The sequence below is a fragment of the Scyliorhinus canicula genome, chromosome 22 (assembly GCF_902713615.1).
Source record: "Scyliorhinus canicula chromosome 22, sScyCan1.1, whole genome shotgun sequence".
Classification (NCBI taxonomy): domain Eukaryota; kingdom Metazoa; phylum Chordata; class Chondrichthyes; order Carcharhiniformes; family Scyliorhinidae; genus Scyliorhinus; species Scyliorhinus canicula.
In genome coordinates, this window is record NC_052167.1 from 16,153,270 (window position 1) to 16,173,529 (window position 20,260).

General features: G+C 40.1%; 1 protein-coding gene across 4 annotated transcripts in view; it reads left to right on the top strand.

Moving 5' to 3' along the window:
• The window catches only part of kat6b (K(lysine) acetyltransferase 6B), a 186,889-nt gene extending 172,952 nt beyond the window's left edge, over window positions 1–13,937 (top strand). For 2 of the 4 annotated variants that reach the window (XM_038782993.1, XM_038782995.1), the window contains exons 15-17: window positions 4,072–4,335; window positions 6,699–7,014; window positions 10,190–12,612. In XM_038782993.1, coding sequence (XP_038638921.1) covers window positions 4,072–4,335; window positions 6,699–7,014; window positions 10,190–12,612 — 3,003 coding nt within the window. Of the gene's footprint in view, window positions 1–4,071; window positions 4,336–6,698; window positions 7,015–10,189 lie in introns of all 4 variants that reach the window. The other 2 variants (XM_038782997.1, XM_038782996.1) reach the window with 2 other exon arrangements.
• The last annotated feature ends 6,323 nt before the right edge of the window (window positions 13,938–20,260 follow it).

The following is a 20,260-nucleotide window of genomic DNA, read 5'->3' on the forward strand; positions in this document are numbered from 1 at the left end:
TGGTGAGTCCAATTGTTGAGCATCCTCTATGTAAATACATATTTATGCCGAACAATAGGATGTTTCTATCCTTATTTCATACAGTTTTTAAGATAGCTAGAGTTAAGATAGAACCTGATCAAAACTGAAAACATAGGATTACAAACACTGTCTGTGGAAAACCTGCAAATTCTTTGTTCAAAAACCAGTCAAGCTGAAAGTGCTTTGGTCTCTAGAATTGCTTTTTTGAAACGCTTAATGTATGCAGAATGACACAATAGACTATTCTGTTCTACCAGAACACAGCCATGAGAGGAATCCATTATAGGAGCAAAATGTCATCTAGGCAGTGGCAATATTCAGACCTTGATGCCACACCTCACAAAGTGACAGATCTGTTAATTACTCCATTTGTTTACTTGAAAAGAAATGGGTATAACCTGATAGAAGTCCCATGACATAAATCACAGCTCAGCTGCTAAACTTTAATTCTAGCAGAGATATCCGAGCACCGCTGATGAATTGCAATTCGCAACATCCAGATATAACATCTCATCTCAACAGACAAAACTGATTGTTTTGTCCACATTTCCTGTTGCCTGTCAGGCTTTGGGTGATTTGTTCCAAACGCTCCTGATGGATTGTTTTATTGTATTTTTAAGTGTTAAGTATTTTGTTGTGTCTTTAAACTTTTGTGTACCATTTAATCTGCAAATAAATCTGACCAGGACTTTTAGCCTGTACACGGTGGTCTATTGATACAAAGATTTGCCTTCTGAAGGAGAAGGATAACATGTATACATTTCACGTATTCCCTAGTGAACAATATAAGCAATTAAGGGTAAACATGCCAACCCATACACATGCATGTTTCATTTCATAGGAGTATTATTCTGGCTTAAGAAAATTGCTGTTGAGCTATGATCAAGACAATATGTTTAACACTGCCACCTGTCCTAAATTTGGATTAATGCTGAAAGCATTATTTAGATTCACTTTCTCTACCCTGATGTATGTTTTGTATACCTCTGAGGTCCTTGTGAAACCTCTTTTTTAAGGCCATAGCTGTAACTTGCCAAGTAATTCCTAACATCTCTGCATTGGAGATCAGCTTTCTTTGCACCATTCCTGAGGACAGGATGGTCCTTATCCTTTGATGTGCAATGCTCCTGTGTACTTGCTGACCCAAGCACAATGCAGTTTCGACATAAGTTCCACAAATTCTAAACTGATATAGTAATCTAAGCAATCCAACATCCTGTTTCTGTTACTAATTGCTTCCTGACACTGTTTTGGGGTCAGTGAGCCAGGATTCAGCTAACTGTCCTCCGCCTCAACTTCTCCATTGTGTGGAACCACAGAGTGTACGTAGCTCTTCAATATGTAGGACCATATATTTTTCTGTAGTAAAGTGTGATAACTTCTGTTTAAAAATTCTTTAATGTTATCTCAGATTTGGAGATAGCTTTGTAGGTTCAACAATACATTTTCTAGCATAGTAGTGATCATTGATCTCCCTCCTTCCTCTCCACATTGTTGGTGGAAGAAAGCATTTCAAAGATGTATTAGAAATTTGTCATACTGTATCAACTTACAAAGTAGTGTCAATATTGCAGGACTAATCTACTGTCCAGAGACCTTCATAGTTTCAACATTTAGATCGTCACACCCAATTTGGAGGCCACGCTGATAATCAAGACCCCTTCAGATCCAAAGTTCAAAGATGTGCGGGTTAGGTGGACTGGCCATGCTAAATTGCCCATTACTGTCAAAAAGGTTAGGTGGGGTTACTGGGTTAAGGGAGGCATGGGCTTAAGTAGGGTGCTCTTTCCAAGGGCCGGTGCAGACTCGATGGGCCAAATGGCAGCCTCCTGCATTGTAAATTCTATGATTTTTATATCATTTAAATGAATTGTAATGGGTTTCATGGTGATTCTAATGATTCGGAAGGTACTTTATTTTTTAAATTGTTGTTTGCCCACATAAAATGGTTGCACGGTTGTCTTGGTGACATGGCGTTTAACAGTGGATAGTACTTTTTTTATATTGGGCCAAAAGTTTGTTTTCTTATTATTTTGCTTTCTTTATATTTTCATTGCGTTACAATTTTTGCTGTTTCGACTTGATTTTTTGCATTGCAAGGCTTCTTTTGTTTTAAAATTATTTTTCCCACGGTAGTTTAATTTCCACTTGCAGTGTGTGAAGCGGCCAGTATGTGAATGTTCAGTGCCCACCTTTTCCCCATTGTAAAACAGTCTGAAATGTCATCCATCATCTAACTTCCTGAAGGCAAGAATGGATAAATGTCAATACTTCTACAAAAGAGTATACAGATGTAGTTTGATCTTGTTTTATATATAATGATAAAAGTGGTGTTTTTCATGCCTATGTAAAAGAAACTGCTAGATTTAACACAGGATCAAATCATTTTAATCATTCCCCTGCCATGTTGCAGAGTCTTGTTAGCAATACTATTTAAGCACTTATTTAAAACCTGATTACTGATGAAATTCACTATTCTCAATGTTTATTGTTCAAGATGAGATGTGAACTTTAGCTACCCAGAATTCAGCAGAATTAAAGACCAGCATTCAGGAAACTGGTACTTATCCTCTTTGATATAAAGACTTTCCTTCGAAGCAGTCAAGGAAGCAAAATGTAAAGCTTCCTCAACTCTCCAGACAATGGGATGAAAATTCACAAATGTTGTGTTTCGTGTTTGCGATTTCCACCAAATTATTTACACACATGACCACCTGAAGATTTTTTCTATTCATTCATGGGTTGTGGGCATCACTGGCTGGGGCACCATTTATTGCCCATTCCCAATCGCCCTTGACTTGCTAGGATATTTTAGAGGGCATTTTAAGAGTCAATCACATTGCTGGAGCCACGTGTTGGCCGGGCTGGGTAAGGACAGCAGGTTTCATTCCCAAAGAGACATTAGTGAACCAGGTGGGATTTTACAACAATCAACAGTGTTTCATGGTCATCATTAGACTTTTAATTCCAGATTTTAAAAAAAAATTTAATCCAATTTTACCATGGTGTGATTCGAACCTGGGTCCCCAAAACATTACCCTGGGTCTTTGAATTATTAGTCCAGTGACTACCACACCACTTCCTCCCCGATTAATTATCTTCATGTATTAACATCTTAATTATCTATCAACTAACATTTGGACAATTAGAGCTTTGTTCATGTTGATAGATGGGTGACTCTGGTCCATCATTTTGGACATAGCGAGAAGAGCAGTTATTATTTCAAATCCTATTTGTTTTCTCCAGAAATAAAGTCCAAAATTTTAATAGTGAATTAAAAGAAGGCTACTAATAAGTTCAAGTGTCCACGACACAATCCTTGGAATGTGATATTAAAACTAAATCTCACCCAACAGTCAATTCGCAGTTGTTCCACAATGTTCCAAAGCACTTCAAAGTTATTGGTGTATTTTTAAAATCACTTTTTTGTATGTTGCGAAATACACCAACAGCAATGAGATAAATGATTAGATAATCAATTTTAGTGGGTTATGGGATAAATGTTAGCCAGGATACAGGAAGCACTTCATCGAATAGTGCTATGGATCTGTGATACCGACCTGAGAGGTCGGTAAACCTGTTTACATCTCATTTCAAAGATGGTACCTCCGACAGAGAGGCCCTGCTTCAGTATTGCACATGTTCTTTTATCAGCTGAGCTTGCATGTTCAAATCTCTGGTGCAGCTTGAACCGACAGCCTTCCGTCTCCCTCAGTAATGTGCCTCTACTTACTTAGCCATGAAAAGCAGAAAGACAAACTGCTTTTAGTTGAATGTGTTTGAAGAGTCCTACAAGATTGGTCCATGTTAATGAACATGCTGTACAAAACCACCTCAAACAATTCACTTGATAATGAATAGTTCTAAATGTTCTGTGGCAGGTCCTTGGGTTGCACGCTATAATGAACAGACTACAGTACTACTTCATTCGGCTTGGAACAATTTCATTAGATGGTAGATTATCGTATTTGGCTAAACTATTAATTTATAAATAACTGATTCATTAATAATTGCTGAATTTATGTTGTGTTTGTCTACTTCCAATTTTAGGCTGAACAACTGATGGAGCAAGCTAGCTGCTGGGAAAAAGAGCAAGAGCAGTATGTTGAAATGCAGGCTAGTATGCATTCGGTTACTAATGCAGCGTGTAAAAATAGATTAATGCAATCTGAGTGTCTACCTGCCAATAATGAATCAATAATGGAGCATTCAAATGAAATCAGTGAAGAAGAGAATGAGGATGAGAATGATTATACCCTAAACAGCTTATCGCCAGGCACAGCAAAATCATTGTTGAGAGGAGCTAAGAGGAAGGTGAGTTTAAATGGAGAAGCTCGTTTTCCATTGATCTGAATTGAACTTTATTGTACCCGTCAGAATGCTGATTTTAAGCTTGAAAACTGATCAAATAACTTGATGTCAACCAAATCATGTTTTAGAAGTTTCAATCAAAAATGACTCTCTTGGTATTGTCATGCTACGAGTTGGGTGTGAATTTAAACATGTAACCTGTCAAATGCAGCAACAAAGGCATCATCCTTTAGGTGGCATGGATCATCTGATCAACATTGTTTAAGCCACCAGCAGTGCTAAAAGTGCCTAAATTGAAAACATAACTTCTGTTTGTCGGAGCTTACTGTCTGCCAATTGACAAAGCAACAGTCACTGCATTTCAATGTAATTATTTGTCAGTGAAGGCCATTTTTGAGTCGCATTCGTGTTTCAAAAGAGTGCAACAGTTCCCATGTCCCTATTTATGGCCAAATTGAAGTGCCTGAGCTTCATGCGAGTTCATTCTCATTTTCAAAATGGTTATGAATTTTAAATTATTTTACTTGGGCATTTTCCATTAAAATTAAATGAAATCTACTTTTCTTTTGTGAGTAATTTCAGAAAATAAATTTTTATTGAATCTCTAATAAGCCATATTTCTGAAGAAGCGATTTTTCACACTCTGCAAATGTTTTAACTTGAAAATGGAGGGATAGATCATGAAGTGATTGTGTACAAATTGCATAATTACTACAATAATAACTCATTTATCTGGCACCTCTAACTTATTAATATACTGCACAGGAGTGTTACAAAGCAAGATTAGACATCAAACACATAATACTTAGAATAGCCAAAGGAAACTACCACCATTTATCAATTCTTTATTTGCATGTTTTCTTGTATTCCATTATGTAAATGACTGCGAAAACTCATGAGGAAATAGTCTCTGAATGTTGTCAAAATTATTGACATAATGCTGCTTATGTTCTTGAAGCCAAAGCAATACTGCCCTCTGGTGTATTTGTCTCCTCTTAGTTTACAGCAAATATCCTGGGCCTAACATTCCTCAACAAAAAATATTTCCTCTTAAAAAACAAATTAACAATATCGCCTTCTCAGAAAATGTACTTTAGAAACCATCACATTTCCACAATTTAATATGCAGGCTCATATTTTGGAAAACATGAAGAATTCTCCAATTTTCCCCTTCCACCTGCCTCACCAGTGAACATAAAAGATCCAATTACGTTATTTTGAAGAATCCCCTGATGCCTTTACCAAAATATCCATTCCTCATGGAAGCTTCAAATGATCCAGCATTCAAAACCTTTTATGAGAGAGAGACTCCAGATTTCAGTTTCCCTCTGTGTGAAGACGAGTTGCCCGATTTCACTGCTAAATGACCTGACTCTGATGTTAAGATTATGTTCTCTTGTTCTGAATTCCTGCTCCAGAGGAAAGAGTTTTTTCTGTATCTACACTATCAAAATTAGTTTATTGTTTTAACATTACAATTAGATAATTCTTCAATCTCCTACACTCAAGATAATAGCAGTCAAGTTTCTACAACTTGTATTCAGAATTTAATCCTTTGATCTCTGTAATCTTTATGGTGAATTTGCACTGTGCCCTCAACAAAGCCAGGATATCTTTTTTTTAAGTTTAGAGTACCCAATTATTTATTTTCCCAATTATGGAGCAATTTTGCGTGGCCAATCCACCTAACCTGCACATCTTTGGTTGTGGGAGGTGAAACCCACGCAGACATGGGGAGAATGTGCAAACTCCACACGGACATTGACCCAGGGCCGGGATCGAACCCGGGTCCTCAGCACTGGTTAACAGTGCTAACCACTGCGCTACCGTGCCACCCCTCAGGATATCTTTTTTGAGGTGCAATGCCCAAAACTACTGGCCCAGGTCATGGTTTTGGTGTATAATTTCCTTTGTTGCCCCTGACATAAAGGCTAACATGTGACATGTAATTGCCTTTCTTATTTGTCCACTAACCTTTACTGATGTGTGTACAGAGACAGCCAATTCTCTTGCCTCTCCAGAATTTAGAAAATACCTTGTTTTGTCTTTCTTGGATCCAAAGCAGATGACATTACACTTCTCCACATTGAACTCTGTTTTCCCACTCATTTAATTTGTCTGTGCCAACCAATTCAGCCAGAAACATGCCAGTTACATTACAATGAGGCATGACAGCTAAAATAGCCCAGGTTTATTCTCAGCAGGAACAGGTAAATTTTAAACTTTTCTCATTGCTGATTTATCCAAAATGTGCCCAGAGTTAATTCCCCAGTCGTTGAAGTTTTCTGTTTGCTTCCCATGCATTTTTCTTTGTAAAAATGCAGCAAATTAATTATTTTCATAGTTTATTTATTTTACTCTTTCAGAGGCCACTCATGCACAGAAAGAAGAGGGGCCGCAAACGCAGGAGACATAACAGCAGTGTTACCACTGAGACTATTTCTGAAACAACTGAGGTACTGCATGAAGCCTTTGAGAACTCTGATAACGAGAGTCAAATGCCATGCTTGGAACCTACTTGTGAAGAAGAGGAGAACGATGAATATGACGATGATGATGATGTAAAGAACTATTTCAGGCATCGCTGTGGCAGCTTAGACTTAAAAAAGAAGAATCAATCAGATGAGAGAGACGATCTCTGCAAAAGTGCAGATGAAACTCCTGAGAAAGAACAGCACACAGGTACAAAACTATCATGACTAAGTGTTAACATAATTCTCCCTGATTGGAATATTAATACAGACTTTAGATTAATCACAAGATTTTAAAAACTTTGCAGAAGCATGTGGCAGTGCAGGTCAGGGCTGGGAAGGTCAGATTGCGTCTGGCATTTGGGACTTAAATGAAGAGGAAAGTGAAAGGGGAGAACTCCCCTATTCATTCATCATTTTAAAGCAAACTTTTGTGAGATGTCCTAATTTCTAACTTTTAAATTCTGTTTTTGAACTGTATAGAAGCCTGTTACTTGGGTCTCTTTGTTTAGCTGATGTCAACAATCAACTCTATGAAATTCTACATATCAGCATCCAAGCCAGGCCTCATAAATCAGGAAACAACACAATCAAAATCCATGTTAGCAAAACGTGGCTTGCATTTAATGTTATCAAAAGCACTCTTTTTACTAACTTCATAATACATGCACGCATACACCTACACACAAACGGGTACATTTATACACACTGAATAAACTAACTATCCTTCACCATTAATAATCTATTGCTATTCCATCTGCATAAAATTAAAAATTGCCTCTGGACATGGTGTACCCCTTCCTGTCAACACAAATATGACTTTGAAACCTCTACAGCTTGCTGAAGAGACTGCAGTTTATGGGTGCAGTTTTTCACATCTGATTGTACGCAAAAAATGTAGCCCGATTGGAACCTAAAAGATCATCAAACAATCATTTTGAGCCAAGCCAAATATGCTGTCTGTGTCGTTGCGGCTTTTCTGGAACCAGACATGGCTAAATGTCTCCAGGAAATGAAATTTGATGGTCAAAGTCCAGAAATATACACGAGGAACATAGAACAGCACAGTACAGGCCCTTCGGCCCACGATGTTGTGCCGACCATTTATCCTAATCTGATATCAACCTAACCTTCAATTTACTGCTGTCCATATGCCTGTCCAAGAGTCGCTTAAATGTCCCTAATGACTCTGACTCCACCACCTTCACTGGCAGTGCATTCCACACACCCACCACTCTCTGCGTAAAGAACCTACCTCTGACATCTCCCCTATACCTTCCTCCAATCACCTTAATGGAAATTCACAAACTAAAGCAATGCAGACAAGAAGATCCAATGATCATTAATATGCCTACCAGAGCAGTGTACCCCCAAAGCAATACCACTAGATAGAAAATAAAAACCATTATGTTTGGCTTGCTGCCCACCTCTGTGCAGCTTAACATGCACGTGTGTACTGTACTAACAATGTATAAATGAAATGCAGTGTACACTGTACTCATAATGTATAAATGTATGACAGTGCACACTGCAAAGAGTGTTAAATGTATGACCATGTACATTGTAATAACATGTCTAAATGTATGATCATGTACGCTGTGCTTACACTGTAGATATGTATGGCAGTGTGTACTGTGTTAATGTATAAATGCATGTATGACTGAGTTGTAACTGAAAGTGGTCACAAAAAAAATGGCATTTGTAAAGGCTAAAATGATGGTCTGGAAAACTGCAGTACCTCAAGAAACACAGATACATTGTTTAAAAACATTCTTCAAAAATATTTTTTCTAGAACTGATCTTGGATGCAATAATTTTGGGGTTTTTTTACTGGATTTTTCCCTATTACATATATCGCTGTCTGTTTTGTGTTCGTGTTTTTGGAGAGCTGGTAGATATTGGAGCCAAATGAAGTGCACCACACAGTTGATGGGTTTTTTAATGTGGTTCCCTTCAAGTCTTTGTTTTTGCCACTATGGGGAGATGCTAAACAGAGGCAAAGTGCTTTCCCAGTGAGAAAAGGAAAAATTGAAGGGAATATCATTTTGGGTTATCATTATTGAGTTCCAATCCATTTTAAAGAGGTATTAGAGACCTTTTGTTTCAAACAGAGATGGCATGATGTGGGAGAAAGTGAACAAAATATATATTTTTTGAAATGGTATTTTCTTCGACAAAATAAATATTCCAGTCCAGATCCAAATATATACAGCTTGAAATATCTTGTCTCAGTGACATTGTCTGTGCCCTGTCCTTAGCCCCAGCAGATGTATGGACCCCTGGAAACCAGAGGAAACGATAAGAAAATAGAGGAATGCAAACCTTTGCCAAATTATTATTTTGATAGTTTAAATTTAACAAGGAATGTTGAAGGAATGATGCACTCACAAGAAATGCTGTCAAAATGTAACCGAAATAAACTCATGGGTATTATTTAGTCACAGGAGACAAAATAATGGTGACTTTTATATGAAGAAATTGGTACAAGTGACAACTCCTGTTGGATGATATTCTTGGATGCTTTTAAAATGTTCATTAGAGCTTGCATAATTGGCCACATGTACATCTTGAAAGAGGATCATTATTTTACACATAACAAATCAAACATCTGCTATTAGGTGTTGTTATTTTTATCTTGTCCTATTGAACAAAATATACTAATTTGCAGCTGCATTGTGTAGAAAAGTGTTGTTAATTATATGTAAGTATTTACCTCAGCAAAATAAGACCTTCAAACTCCCAGGCAGAATAATTATATTTGCATATTTCCCTTCCCTCCATCTCGCCTGAAGATTTGGATCTGTTGGGTGAGCTGTGATTTCTTGGGCACAGAGTAGCCTCCAACATCTCGCCCATATGAGCCTAGATGATACCCATCAGCAGACTAACGAAGCATAGTGGAGGCAGTCACAAGTAACCAAATCCTGTCTTAACCCACGTCCACACCACACTTCCAACAGAAGTGATTGGTGACCGGAAGGAGGACCTTGGCCAGTCTTTTTCCCTTTGCCTAAGTTGGGATGTTGAGAGTAGATCTAGTGACGTAGTCCACATAATCAAAAGGAACAGATTCATGGTAACTGATTTCAAGAGGACCAAATGGAGAGATTGCCTTACTTAATTGACTCCGAACCTCAATTAATAAAATCAGTTAGTGGAAGGAGTAGCATAATGAATTCAGTGAGCTGTTTGTTAAATGTTTACGCAATTATGTTAAAAACTTCACAATTATGGTTTACTTTATTCTGAGCATGTCTTTGTTATTTCTACAAATAATTTATTTGAGCTTATAACTTTAGCATGAACTGTAGATATGTTAAGCTCCAATGTTTGTTCACCTGGGTAGCAGTAAACACTTAAAGCAAGTTTCTTTTTTTCTTGCCCAGATAAAGCAAATACTGATACTTCTTCAAAAGAGAACACTGAGGAAAACTCTGTTGATTCTGAGCCCATAGCAAGAGTTGTGAAACGCAAAAAAGGTTGGCCCAAAGGAGTGAAGCGTGGTCCAGCTAAATGGAGACGCAAAGTCGAGAATAAAACTGGTTTTAAACTCAACCTGTACACACCACCGGAAACTCCCCTGGAGCCTGACCAGCCAGGCACAACAGAGGAGAGGCAAGTAGTGATTGAGCAGCAGGTTATAGTTGAGAAGCACAGCGACGTAGCCCCTGCAATATCAGAGGAGGATGAAATTGAAAATGAGGAAAAGCCAGAATCACCAGGTAAATCTGTCTGTATATCGAGTGAGGAGAAAGAACCTGTGGAAGAACCAACTGAAAAAGAGCACGACCCTGTTAATGGGGTTCCTGAGGATGAAGCTGGTAATCATGAGCATGAGGAAGAAGATGATGAAGAGGAAGCAAATCAAAATGAGGATCACGATGCAGATGATGAAGATGACAGCCACATGGAGTGTATTGCGGTGGAAAAAGATAATCCAGAGGAAGCACTCAAAGAGGAATCCCTAAGCCAAGAACCATTCTTAGACTTAAATGTCCCAATCAATAATCCAGAGCAGAAAGATGAGATGGATCGCATTGATGATCCTGAACCAGATTCTGATGAAGACCAAAACAATGATCATGAAAGGAATTCTGAACCTTTACCAGATTCAGATGAAGATCACACCAATAACCAGGATCATAAGGACAATGGCAAGCAGACACCAGAATTCAGAGAGGAAAATGTAGCCTCAGAACCTGACACCGAAACGGTGCAAGCTGTTCAGTCATTAACACAAGAAAATGGTGAGCAAGAAAATAATGAGCAAGTAAATACATACCAGGACTGTGCTGAAACCATGGAGGCCTGTCGCAACCTGCAGAGTTACACTCGTACAGAACAGAGCCCACAAATGAATGACTGTCACCCATCAGACCATAGCAGTCCTCTTTCATCTGTTCATTCTCATCCTAGCCAGTCAGTTCGTTCTGTAAGCAGCCCCAGTGTACCTCCCATTGAGAACAATTATACTCAGATCAGCCCTGATCAAAGTGCTATTTCTGCTCCATCGTTACAGAATGTAGAGACCAGTCCAATGATGGATGTTCCTTCAGTTTCTGACCATTCACAGCAGGTTGTGGATAGTGGCTTCAGTGACCTAGGCAGCATTGAGAGCACAACTGAAAACTATGAGAACCCAAGCAGCTATGATTCAACTATGGGAAGCAGCATTTGTGGCAACAACTCAACACAGAACAGTTGCTCTTACAGTAACATATCTTCCAGTAGCCTTACTCAGAGTAGTTGCGCAGTGACTCAGCAGATGACTAACATTAATGGTAGTTGTAGCATGATGCAGCAAAATAGTATCAACTCTCCGCCAAACTGCAGTGTTAAATCTCCCCAAAATTGTATCATTGAAAGACCTCCCAGCAACAATCAACAGCAGCAATTGTCACAATGCAGCATGACCACCAGTTTCGCACCAGCAATACAAATGACAGACATTCCAGAAACTGGGAACTCAACCATCAGCATCTATGAAAGGATGGGCCAGGGTGATTTTGGAACAGGGGGTTATCCCCAACCATCTGCTAATTTCAGCCTGGCCAAACTTCAACAGCTAACTAATACAATCATGGATCATCCATTGCCTTATAATCATTCTGCTGCTGTTACTTCCTATGCAACCAGTGTCTCCCTGTCCACGCCACACACGGGCCTTGTCCAACTTCCACAGTCGCCTCATTCCTTATCTGGGGGAGTACAAGCACAACCTACAATGACACCCCCACCTAATCTTACCCCTCCACCAATGAATCTGGCTTCACCACTACTACAGCACAATATGGCAGCCCCAAATATTGGAATCCCTCATACCCAAAGATTACCAACACAAATGGCAACCAAAGGCCATGTTGCCATACGTTCCAAGTCTGTGTCTATACCACCTGTTGCTGCTCACCAGCAGCAGATCTATAGCCGTGCCTCACCATCTGTAGCCATGCAGCCTGCACCTCGACCCCTGACCATGCAGCGGGGCATGAACATGGGTCTGATGCCAGCACCAACTTATAATGTCAATTCTATGAACATGAATATGAATACATTGAATGCTATGAATGGGTATAGGATGACTCAATCCATGATGAACAGTGGTTACCATGGAAATCCTGCTTACATGAATCAAACTGCCCAGTACCCCATGCAGATGCAAATGAGCATGATGGGAAGTCAGCCATACGCCCAGCAACCCATGCAAAGTAGTCCACATAGTAACATGATGTACACACCACCAGCCCACTACAGTCACATGAACACTGGCATGTCTAAACAGCCTTTGAATGGATCCTATATGCGAAGGTAGATTTCGCCGAGCATATAATGTACCAAAAGGAAAATCTGTATACCTGGAAACCAATCCAACGTATGAAAACGAGGTGTATGGTGATCGATTTTGAAGACCAGCTATTTGGCTGAGCTGTCATGATAAAATAATATTGAAGAAGTGGCACTTTGCATTCAATCTGTTGACAGAAGGAAGCCTTATTTATTTTGTTTTCAGTCAAGTTGGGTGAGGATTGTTTTCATCTTTGTACATTCGTATTTTTCCTTTCTGAGTTTGGCTTGGACAGAGCACATCTTCGAAAGAAGTATGGGAACTGAGGTAGTACAGCCATGCAATAGAAACTTTAAATGTGCCTATTTGCCCTTGGAAAGGATTTTGCAAGTTAGAAAATAGCGAAGATTAAAGCCCAAATAGCAGACAGCTAAACCACACCGGGGGCTGGAACTGGGGATTCTTTTGTTCCTTGGACTTCTGTTATACAATACATGTACATTTGATTCTGTGAATCTGCTGCCGAATTCAGGATGCAGCAGAACATCATTGGAGAATTTGTTTGTGACTGTGTGCCCTTTAGTAAAACAAATCTGTGTTGTGTTTAACAGCAAGCCATTTGTTATGTTTTGCCTTTATTAGGTTTTACTAGCTTTGAAGTAAAATGAAAACTATATTTTTGTTAATTCTGAGACTGTAAAAAAAAAAATTGTAAAAGCGAGACCTTGTGTTCATTTGGCTGTTTTGAAAGGGTTACTTGCAAAAATGTTTAGTGTATAATCGAAACATTTCTTTTTGTAACTAATTTCTTTCCTTTGGTGAGGCAGCTTTCTGTTTTATAAATGCAAAATATTCTGTTGGACAAATGAAGACACATTCTGTTAACAACGTATCTGAATATTTGTACCAGTCGGTTTCATATAAAGCGTAGCTTTTTTTCAAATACTATCAGTCAGCAACACGGGTGCTGTCTAAGAGTAACTGTTCAGTTATGTTGGCCCAATGATAAACACCTTTAATTATTCATTGGCATTCCATCAGTAGATTTTTCTATCTTTAGAGAATATTGAAGTTATATTTTAAAAAAATTTAGAACTGTAGTGTGTGAATAGACCAACATAAGCTTAAAAACGCATGTAAAAAGTATTTGTGTCTGTTTATATTGCTTACTTTTTGTAGCCTTTGTACTTGTACATGGTGACTGTCAGGACTGAGAGGAAAAAGCTGGATACATGTATAAAATAGGACACAAACAAGTGAGAGATACACTTGTATTTATCAGTTATCCTTCTAGTCAGTCACTTCAAAGGATGCTGTACATTTTAACATTGAATAAATTATGTTGAGCCATTTCCAGATTTCCTGTGCTCTTAAATTTTGGAGAGCGACTAAACATTTTTTAATTCCAACTGATAACATCAGTTTTGGGCAAAATGGCACTGAATGTATTGAATGATTAGAGTGGGTTCAATCCTGCTGCTTGTTTTGGCAACTCCTATTTATCTGAATTGGACCTAATGGAAGACTTGACAAAGCATTTTACTAGATTTTAAAATAGGACATTATGCAGGGGTGGCTGAAAGGCTTGCAGGAGTCAATTGAAGAAAAAAGGGAGAAAATACTGAGAGCAGTAACTGACGGTTTTGAGAGGGAAATGTGGTGTAAAGTTGTGTGATGGACCAGAGAATGCATGCAGTAGTGTCTTAAGTGGAGGAGCTGAGATTGGGTGACGCAAAGTCCTGGAGGGATTTCAAGGCAAGGACAAGGATCTTGAAGTCAGTTCACCATGACATGTTAAACCAGTGGAGCTTGGCACAGTTCGGGATGCTGGAAGTGCAGGAAACACATGGACTGCAGAATTCTGAATAACTTGTACTTTGTAGAAACTGAAGGCAGAGGGACTGGCTTGCGAACGTAGCAGTAGTAGGGTATGGAGCAATGGTAATGGAGCCATCTGATGTCAGCCTCATTATTTTAAATCCCATTAGTGAAACAAAGTGCCATTTAATTCTTATGTATGTTGCATAAGTGGTGCTGCTAATTATGAAAATAGATTGAGATTTTAGGACTATCTCCACTAGAGCAGAGACGTGTAATGGGTTATTTAATGCAAATGATTAAAATGATTTGAGGATTTTGATGGGTAAATAAGAAAAGACTATTTCCCCTGGGTGGGGAGTCAGTTTAAAACCTCTTTACTCACAAGCACTGAAGGCATGCTTTACGATTGAGGGTGAAACCATTTCAAATTTTCGGGGGGAAATGGAAAATATTTGAAACCAGGTGTGCCAGCAGGATAGTGAGACTAGATTTAATTGAACTGACCAAATGCTAATACAAAAGTTGACTGACTTGGCTTCCTCTACTGTGCACCTCTCTGGTGAAAGAAATTTGAGCTTTAAGCAGGTTAACTACGTTTCTACATCACCAAATCTAACCAAGGTGATGATGAATGGAGTCAAGATCAGCGACATGGAAATGCTGGTGGAAGCTGATGAAGAGGATTTCATTTTGCCGTTCATGCCCAGAAGAAATTTCAGTTCACCTGGGTGTTACTACTGGTCAGGCAGTTTGGAAAGAATAGCAGCAACTCACAATCAATGGAGAAGGCAGAAAATAGAACCATTGTTTTCAGATGATATGGCCAAGAGCTTTTATATGGCGAGGAGAGGACCAAACATAGAGCCCAAAAGTATATTCGAAGTTACTGTGAATGCGGGAGAAAAAGCAATTAGAAGTGCAGTGTATCTTCATTACAGTGCATACACGTGGGACTGAACTGTGGAAGAGAGATGTTGGAGGTAGGTGGAGTGGTCAGTGATACCAAAACAATGAAAATCAAGGAGGCTTAGGGACAAATTATGATCCCAGTCATATGGGACTTCATTTCTTTCATCAGTTCAGTCTTTGTATTTGGATAGGGCTGGGCTATAGGGACAAGTGGGGGTATGGCTATTATATAACCATTAAAATTTAATTGAAATAAGCCGCAGTTAATTAGCTCCCAAATAAGCAGGTGAACGCTTCAATTATCCTCGGCATAATGTTGGTACAAGTTATGAAACCCGTACTTTTGTTGGATGCCTGTTTCAGTAAGAGAATTCCTGCAAAGCCCAGACTTCCATCAATTCCTCCCTCTTCTGTCCAAACACTTTCCCTCCTGTTCCTGCTCGAACCGCACACGCTCTGCAGCATTGCATTTTTTGTTTTGTGGGAAAAGAACTTTGATTTCATTCATTATCATTACAAAAGAACAAAGATTGACCTGAACATTAATCTTCAAACACCGAATTACAGCAAAACGTAAACTCAAAAACCTATTTATTAGAGATAAAAATCTGCCTTTCTCTTAATTGACAACAATGTAAAATATGCCCTTTTCAATAGTGGCCCAATATGCTTCCTGTGTATATGTGATATACCTTTTAGTTAAATTGCGCATCAATCAAAATCAAGTCGATAATATTTGTACAGATTTTACATTACCATTGATAATTACAGTTGTCATAATCTGAAGTCTAGGGTAGCACGGTGGCACAGTGGTTAGCACTGCTGCCTCACGGCGCCCAAGTCCCAGGTTCGATCCGGCTCTGGGTCACTGTCCGTGTGGAGTTTGCACATTCTCCCTGTGTTTGCGTGGCTTTTGCCCCCACAACCCAAAGATGTGCAGGCTAGATGGATTGGGCACGCTAAATTGCCCCTTAATTGGAAAAAATGAATTGGGTACTCTAAATTTTTTTTTTTTTTAAATAAGAATCTGAAGTCTTGCTCTTTTAAACTCCATTTGTGAAACAAAATAACAATTATCTCTCTGTGATTGCCCAGTGTATGTTGCATCGATGCTGCTGGATATAGGATTACTTTTAGGTATTCGAGTAATCCAGAGAAATAATTAGTAACATGCTGTTAGGCTAGATGTACATGAACTAGCTGTCCAGCCAACTAAGCTAAACCAGCCCCCAGGCTAGATATATATAACAAATACAGTTTAGTAAGGAATGGGTCTATTCCTCAGCAGTTTATTCAGAACCAAGATCAACTTAAGTTGCAGAACATGTTCATTTGATGTGCTGTTACTGAGTTGATAGCATCTGTACAGGCTGCCGAAGCAAGCTTAGAAACTTCTTTGATAATTCAAACATCTGTAGGTTTCTTTTCCCTATTTCTTTTCAGGAGGCGATATGCACTGGTAAATAATTAGTTACACAAAGATGGTAAGAAAATCCAAAATTAATTTGGAAGATATTCAGATATCATATCGAGCCAGTAAATGTCATTGATCATGTAATTAGTTGAATTGTATCGCAACATGTATAATATCTACGTTCAAGAAACTTCTGTATCTTGCAGCTGCTGTAGGTATTAACGTGATTTTACTGTGGAACATCCACATTTCTCGCCACTTCCAGCCAATAAAAATACATATTTTAGAAAGGGAGATAGACCTTGTGCCACAATTTTTCAATGTTGCTCATGTTGGCTCAGGCGAACAATGGCTAAGGATAGTGAAAGACCCCTGCAGTAGAAGCCGGGCGACATGAGCAAAAATCTTGAAAGTTGTGAATTATTTACAGATCAAATCCTTGCTGATCGCTGGGAGAAAGGGGAAAGCAATTGGTTTACATTATTTTGTATACTGTGCATCTGAATTCAGAGGCCGTCTGTTCAAAACCTGCAGAGAAATATGGCTGAACTGCGTGTGCAGTCGTTCTGAGGAAAATGTAAATTACATTTTAGGAAATCTTTCCACGATGCCAGAGGAGCTCTACAAAGTTAAGGGCACAATTTCATGAAGACTTGTTGAGTGTTTTAGGAAGATTAAGGCATGTGAGTAAACAAGCATTATCTGCATTTCTCATGGAACTATTTTCTGTACATTTTGCTTGAAGATGTTTTTGCCAATTTACTGGTAAGTTGCCAATTGAGAAATCGAGAAGCATCATTACAGCAATGAGATCGTCATTGCCTGCTTTTTGACCAATTCGCTGAAACCTTGGCCTGGATTTTTCACTTGAGACAGGATGACATGGGAGCCCTTTAAAAATAGCAGGCAGGTCCTGATTCTGGGATTCCCAAGCCCATTCGTGGGCTGTCTGGTTTACAGGAGTGCCTTTAAAGAGTGCAGGCACTCCCAATCCGGCTGGCTCCATTCAGAGAGAGGCTTGTCCTTCTCCTCTGCCAATTTCCTAGAGGAGGGCCAGGTTTTTAAAGTGTTGTAATTCAAGGGCCATCGGTGGGTGGAGTTGCGAAACATAGATCTGAATATTTAAGATGGCAGGGGTCTTGCTTCCTTGTATCTAAAGGGTCGGCAGGAAACACGTCCATGCTGACTCATGGTGTCCCACAGCCATTTCACGGACAATTATTGGCTACTTCAGGGTCTCAATTGGGCAAGGATGGGCTTCCTGCCTGAGGCCTTGTGTAAAATTGCTATGAAGGGAAGGAACCTAGAGGGAATCCCATCCTTTCATGTTTGTGCTTCCCCGCCTGGCTAAAAATCCACGGGGGGGGGAGGGAAGGAAGAGTGTAAAGAGCTATAGTCTGTAGTAGGGAACCTTTTAAAAGGTATGTTCAACTGGTCCCCTTCATGTCCTATGCCATGCTCTGCCCTCCCTTCTACCGCCCTCTCATCCATAACTTTCTCCTGTGTCGAAAAAAAGTTGTTTCACTAGCAGCTAATAAAAGTATCAAACATCCAGACCCTTCAAAATATCAATAACAAAAACCATAAAGCCTGGAAATCACTTGACATTGTTAAATGGACAGCAGAGATCAGAGAATCTGAGCTGTCAGTCAAATAATGTTTTCTCTGGGTCTCAGGTTTTTCAACAATTTTCATGGATGTCTGGGCTCTCCGGCAAGCTTCATTGTATATGTCTGGCTGAAAGACCAGCCAACCATTACAGTACTAAAACACCTGTATCCCTGAGAGAGCATCGTTTGATTGACAGCTCAGGCTCTCTGATCTGTACTGTCCGTTTCACAACGTTTGTCTACGCAATCGTAGTGTTTTTTGTTATTAATACTTTTAATGGTCTTGTTGATTGACGCTTTTATTAGCTTGTTGTGAAATTATCTTTTTCAAAATAGTAGAAGGTTTTGAATGAATTACCTTTTCTGAAAGCTTTTTTAATACACCTTACTGTCCCTGCTGGGTTAATTGGTTCTGGATGGGCATCCAAAGTGCGAATGGATCGAAGGGCGGAATTTGTCATAGGGGGCTTGAAGGTCCACGTGGGTGGGTGAAAGGGCAGAGCTTGTAATAGGGGGCATGAGGGCCATGGGGAGGTGGATGAAAAGGCGGAGCCTAACATATAGGGGGTGGGAGATGGAATGAAGTGGTAAGGGTGGGGCATGGAGAGTGTTGTGGGTGATGGCCTGAGGGTCTTCCTGTTTTCAATTGGAACTGGAACAAAATCCCGTCGCTCCGAGGCACACCGTTAAACAGTCCACATCTGCACCCGGCAGCCCCTGTGGCTTCCTCCAAACTACTTCCCAGGTCGGCTAGCCCCCACCCTGCCTGGCAATGAAGATCCCTCCTTTGTGGGCACTTTCTCAGGAGACAGGCAGGCTGAACCAGGGATGTTCCGGACTCCCACTACCCACCTCCAGGATGAAAAGCCAAGCTTTTGTTAGTAAAATTGATTGCGCACACAACCTTGATTTGAGTTTGTTATTTTCTACAGCATAAGGCCAATTGGTTATCATTGTGATATCCTGTAACATTACACCTATCGTCTTCATTCAGGCATTCCTGATAAATAGTAGGAACTTTCCCAATCCTCTTTGATTCTGCTAATATTTGTTTTGAGTTCTGATATTGGACCCATCCTCCATATAACCCTTCTCTTTCTTTGGGCGCAATCTATTGAAAAAGTTTCTAAGTGTCATTTATGGTGGGTTTTTAATGGAGTTTCCCGCCGGCTCTGCCAGCGAGGCCCCCATCGCTATTCAATGACACTTAGTCACTTTTTGGTGCCCTGGAGAGTTTCTCACCAGTTTGGCCCACACTTAGAATTTCTTTCATCACTGGGGAGCTGAACTCCAATAACGGGCAGCCATATTGCAAGGATGATCTGATATGAAAAATGAAAATCGCTTATTGTCACAAGTAGGCTTCAAATGAAGTTGCTATGAAAAGCCCCTAGTCGCCACATTCCGGCGCCTGTTCGGGGAGGCTGGTACGGGAATTGAACCGTGCTGCTGGCCTGTCTTGGTCTGCTTTCAAAGCCAGTGATTTAGCCCTGTGCTAATATCTAAGTGAGCTTGTGCGTAACCACACCCCAGTGAGGACACTCTGCTATGGGGGTCCCCCCTTCCAGGACCCCTCCCCCAAACACCAAATACCTGCCCTGCACCCCCACCCTCCATAACGCCATCCATCTCCTTTCGTGGGCATGGCCCCCTTGGGCCTTAACCCTTGGCAGTGCTACCCTGGGTGCTCCTGGCTGGAGGTGTCGGCATTCCAGGGGAAGGACCAGGGGGCCACCCTACATTATATCTGGCCACCCACGTGTCTCCGATGTGCCTGGGAGGACTACCACCCAGCCCCTTGAGTGAAGTTCAGCCTGGTCTACCTTTGTGGCCCGGCTGAGGCCTCGCTAAGGAGGCCAGTAGATAGCAGCTAAGGATGGTTTAAAGGTTTAAAGCCTACTTTAGCATGCCATTGTCGGCG